Source organism: Lolium perenne, chromosome 3 (genome assembly GCF_019359855.2).
Source record: "Lolium perenne isolate Kyuss_39 chromosome 3, Kyuss_2.0, whole genome shotgun sequence".
Lineage (NCBI taxonomy): Eukaryota > Viridiplantae > Streptophyta > Magnoliopsida > Poales > Poaceae > Lolium > Lolium perenne.
Window position 1 is genome coordinate 72,200,963 of NC_067246.2, and position 4,363 is coordinate 72,205,325.

At 53.2% G+C, this 4,363-nt stretch overlaps 1 protein-coding gene across 1 annotated transcript; it reads left to right on the forward strand.

The window, feature by feature from the left end:
* The first annotated feature begins 1,703 nt into the window (after positions 1-1,703).
* LOC127341526 (auxin-responsive protein IAA2) lies at positions 1,704-3,913 on the forward strand. The gene is made up of 6 exons (XM_051367394.2): positions 1,704-2,479; positions 2,641-2,725; positions 2,825-3,114; positions 3,202-3,322; positions 3,440-3,503; positions 3,608-3,913. Exons 1-6 carry the CDS (start codon positions 2,380-2,382, stop codon positions 3,650-3,652), a joined length of 705 nt encoding a protein of 234 aa, XP_051223354.1. The 5' UTR covers positions 1,704-2,379; the 3' UTR covers positions 3,653-3,913.
* The last annotated feature ends 450 nt before the right edge of the window (positions 3,914-4,363 follow it).

Genomic DNA, 4,363 nt, shown 5'->3' on the forward strand with positions numbered 1-4,363 from the left:
TTCGCGTCTGATGGACGTTTCGGCGGGCCCGCCTGGCAGCGACCCTGCGTCGATGCGTCTTCTCAAACGCGCCATCGACTGCAAAGCTGCGTCGCTTCGGCACTCTACGCCACGTTAATGGCGACGATGCCTCGGCTGTCGAGCGGCCGCCCACCTCCGCCAACCACGTTAATGGCGACGCCACGCGTCCCGCGGCCACCGCATGTCGCCGGCCTATATAAAGGGGGCGCGCGTTCTTCTTCCTCATCCACTCCTCCACAGAAACCCTAGCCGCCACAAAGCTCGACCGTAGCGCCGCCTAGGTGTTCCTGCGATGCATCCAAGCCCGCGAGGAAGTCCATGGCCGGTCCTGGTGGCCGGCGAGGCGGTCGAGGCCGCGGCCCTGGGCGCCCCCGTGGCCGGGGCAGGGGCCACCGTGGTGGAGCACCTACGGCCCCACGCTCGCCGTCGCCTGCGCCCTCCTCGTCCTCGCAGGAGGAGCGCTGCTTCGAGTTCCTCCTCCGCATCGACGACGACCCACTCGCCATCAAGCGGCTACAGGACAAGTTCGCCGAGTTCGTCAACGGCGTCGAGCCGGCGCATTTGTAGCTACGGGAGGCCAGCTGCAACTTCTGCCGCTGGACCGTGGAGGTCCTGTTCGACGAGCAGGGCAAGATGTACCTGCACACGGGGTGGGACAAGTTCGCCCGCGACCTCGCGCTCGAGCCCGGCTGCCAGCTCACCTTCCTCTACGAGGGGGACGGCGAGATGATCGTCAAGGTGTTCGACGACACAGCCTGCCGCAGGCACTACTACACCGACGACTCCGGCTCCGACACCGATAGTTAGAACGTCGAGTGTTCTTTCTTTGCAGCGATTCTGGCTACGGGCCAGACGAAGCCAGTAGTCGAGATTTCTGTCTGTTCGCCTCATCGGTAGAACCAACAAGGGCACCATCTCCTCCCGCTGGATTTTCCAGTTTGGGTGATTGGGTGTGCCCTCGAATGTTCTTTCTTGGCAGCGAATATACGGAAATCAACACAACTGGCTTCTATTTATATTTTTTTTATATTTTTGTCCACCATGGTTCAAACTATGTGTTAGTTTGTGTAAACCATGTTCCTAACTATGTGTTAGTTTGTGTAAAATCATGTTTCAAAATGTAATATTTCAAACTATGTTTAATTGAGAAAAGGGAAAAAAAGAAGAAAAAAATGCGTCGCCCCGCTGGAGCAAACCCCAGACGCAAACGAACGCGCGGACAAAAACGGTCATTTTAGCGTCCGCAGCGCGACGCAAACGGACGCTCGCGGACATTAAAATGCATCGCGCCGCTGGAGATGCCCTAAGATTCCAAGACAGCATTTTCCCCTAACTGTTCTCATCTACAGCGAGGCTAACAATAATATGTTTTTGATCGGAGACACTTGGAACGTGATGAATAGAACACATTTTCAGGACACCATATTATTATTATATTATAATTCTCGAAAAAAAGGACACCATATTATATACGCGCAACAAAATCACATGGAGGAGAGGAGCTAGGTGCGCCGACCATGATGGGATTAGCCGGATCAGATTGGGATATGGAGATATGTTTGCGCCCCTAGAGGGAATCATCATGAAGCTAGCAGATCACATAAGAATAACAATGAAATTGTGGTGGGTGGTACTCCTTAATGAACATAGCGCTTTCCACTTTTCCTCCCGTTTATAAGCGCAAGAAGTGCACCGCAACCGCAGCACACACACTCCATTGTTCTAGCTCTCCTTCCCTTGCAGCAGAGAGAGAGGAAAGAGAGTAGAGAGAAAGTAGGCAGCCGTTGCTCGCTGGCCTAGCTTTGGATGCTCTCGTTTTCCTTTCACGGCCAGCCGCTGCTCCCTGCACCGGAATCTCTCGCTGCCTTTCTTCCCTCTCCCCTCCTAGCCTAGCTTCGTACCATAGGAGTACTGGCATTCAAGAGAGAGCTTTGTTTGTTGGAGCAAACCTAGGTGCCGGTTGCAGGTTGCAGCAGCTGCTGCGCGCGCCGTAGCCTAGCTCTGCCTCTGCCTGCTCGCTTTGAAGACGCGCCCTCAAAACGCTCAAACCCTGCTTGTCCCTTTCTCCCAAACCCCCTGCCGCCTTTTGGTCTCTCTAGCTGCCGCCCCGGGCACCGCGCCGTCTCAGGTGGGCGAGCGGCCAGCACCTGCACTGTTTCCTCCCTTGCTGTCATCTCTCCTTCCATATATTTCCGCCCCCACCACCGCTTGTCTCACTGCGGAGGTAGAGAGACGTGTGTGCTGGGCTTGTGAACTTGTCGGAGCTAGCCACCCTCTCGCAATCACTTTCTTGATTCTCTTTTCGTCTCAGCTGGGAGCAGCTAGCTAGTAGCTTCGCCGGCGAGCTTTTGCTAACTCATGGCGTGGAGCGGGTTCAGGGAGACGGTGGGGGATAGCGGCCTGGAGCTCCGCCTCGGCCTCCCCGCCTACTTCTCCAAGCCGGTGGCCGCTGCAGCAGGTCTGCTTTGCCACTTCATTTTGCTTCTTCTTGTTCTTCACTGCTTGTTCATGTTCTGTTTTTGTTCTAGTGTAGCTATACTTGTTGTTGATCATGTTTTGTGTGTGCCTGTGTGGTTAAATTCTTCCATGTTTTGATGGTTTCTCTGTGGTGTTGTTCAGGTTTCCACGGCGAGGAGTCGACAGGCGCCGGCGACTTTGCTCGCCAGCCCAAAGGAGAAGGAAGCAATAATGCCTACAAGACCAAGTAAGCACCCAAATCTTATTTCAGTTGGGATGTTTGATCCTTCCGTTTCTTTGGAGATATTCTGTTACTGATTTTTTTGGTGCTTTCTCCGACCTGCAGGCCGGCAGTAGCGGCTGCTCCGGTCGTGGGGTGGCCGCCGGTGCGCTCGTTCCGCCGGAACCTGGCCGCCTCCAAACCGTCCTCGTCCAAGGAGGACGGCAGGGGAAACCAAGACGTTGACGTCGCGGTCAAGGCAGGTGCCGGCGACGAACGCGTGTCCCGGAAGGGCCAGTTCGTTAAGATCAACATGGACGGCATCCCGATCGGGCGGAAGGTCGAGCTCAAGGAGCACGGCAGCTATGCCGACCTCTCCGCAGCCGTCGACAACCTCTTCCGCGGCCTGCTCGCAGGTAAAATACCAGTGCTTTGCATACACCATGTAGCTTGAAGTGCCAATCACGTAGGTCTGATGTAAAAGAACATCTGTCTGCGTGCAGCTCAAAGGGACCTGGCTGCCACCGCCGACGGGAAGCTCCTTGCGATCTCCGGCGGCGAGTACACTCTGGTGTACGAGGACGACGAGGGCGACAGGATGCTCGTCGGGGACGTCCCATGGAAGTAAGTAACTACTCGTCTCTGAAAATCGTAATATCCATACTGAGTCGCCATCAAATTTACACCGTACTTGCAAAAATACCTTTGGTCGATGTCGATCTGACTAATCTGTGCACCCAGGATGTTCATCGCCACGGCGAAGAGGCTGCGGGTGCTCAAGAGCTCCGATCTGTCTGCCTCGTCGGTGAGTCTCTTTGTTTGACTCTTCACTGAAACATGTACTGTGACGGCGATCGATCAACAATTCAGCACTGAACCGATTGCCGTCGTATTGTGTGTGCTTCGCAGCTGACAGCGGGGAGCAGGAAGAGGCCGGCTGCGGCGGACTGCTGATCGAGTTAAGATCGAACTCGGCCGACGACGCATGTCTGCATTGTAAAGGCCTTTTTTTGACGCGAATTAGTCGATCCTGTTTGGATGCTACCTACGTCTATGTACGTATGAAGATGAGATCACGGCTGTAATTAGGGCCGTGTGTACTGTTGCTACAGCTATTTTGTGGGGCATGATGTTTGGTGGTGGTATTTTGGATGCTTGTGTACGTCTAGTTAGAACTCTCCGCTAGATGATCTAATATACACCGGTACGTTCTTAGCGGAATTGCACAAATACATGTGAACTTGATCTTGCCAATTGTTTTCTATGTTGCGGTGGCGCATGCTACTTTACATAACTCACACGCATGCTTGCTCTAGTAGAACTGGGATGGTATTAACATCGCGAAAAGATACTTCCATCCAATACGAATGCACACAACCAAGCATTACAAAAAAAAAAATCATGCTACAACGATTTATTCCTTGTAGCGGCAAACGAAACACCAACAAGACATCACTATAAATCCATCTTCTCCATAAACGACGCCTCCAAAAAGAGAATAGTGCACAACTGGCATCGTCCCCATGATCATAGATCATAGGTTTTTACCTTGGAGAAGGTCCGCACTCGAAAAAACAATGCCTTCAACAAAATCATTGCCAGACACAACCAATTGAGGTCATCCCTTGGGTTCTCACCGTGAAGATTAGACTCTAAACTTTTCAT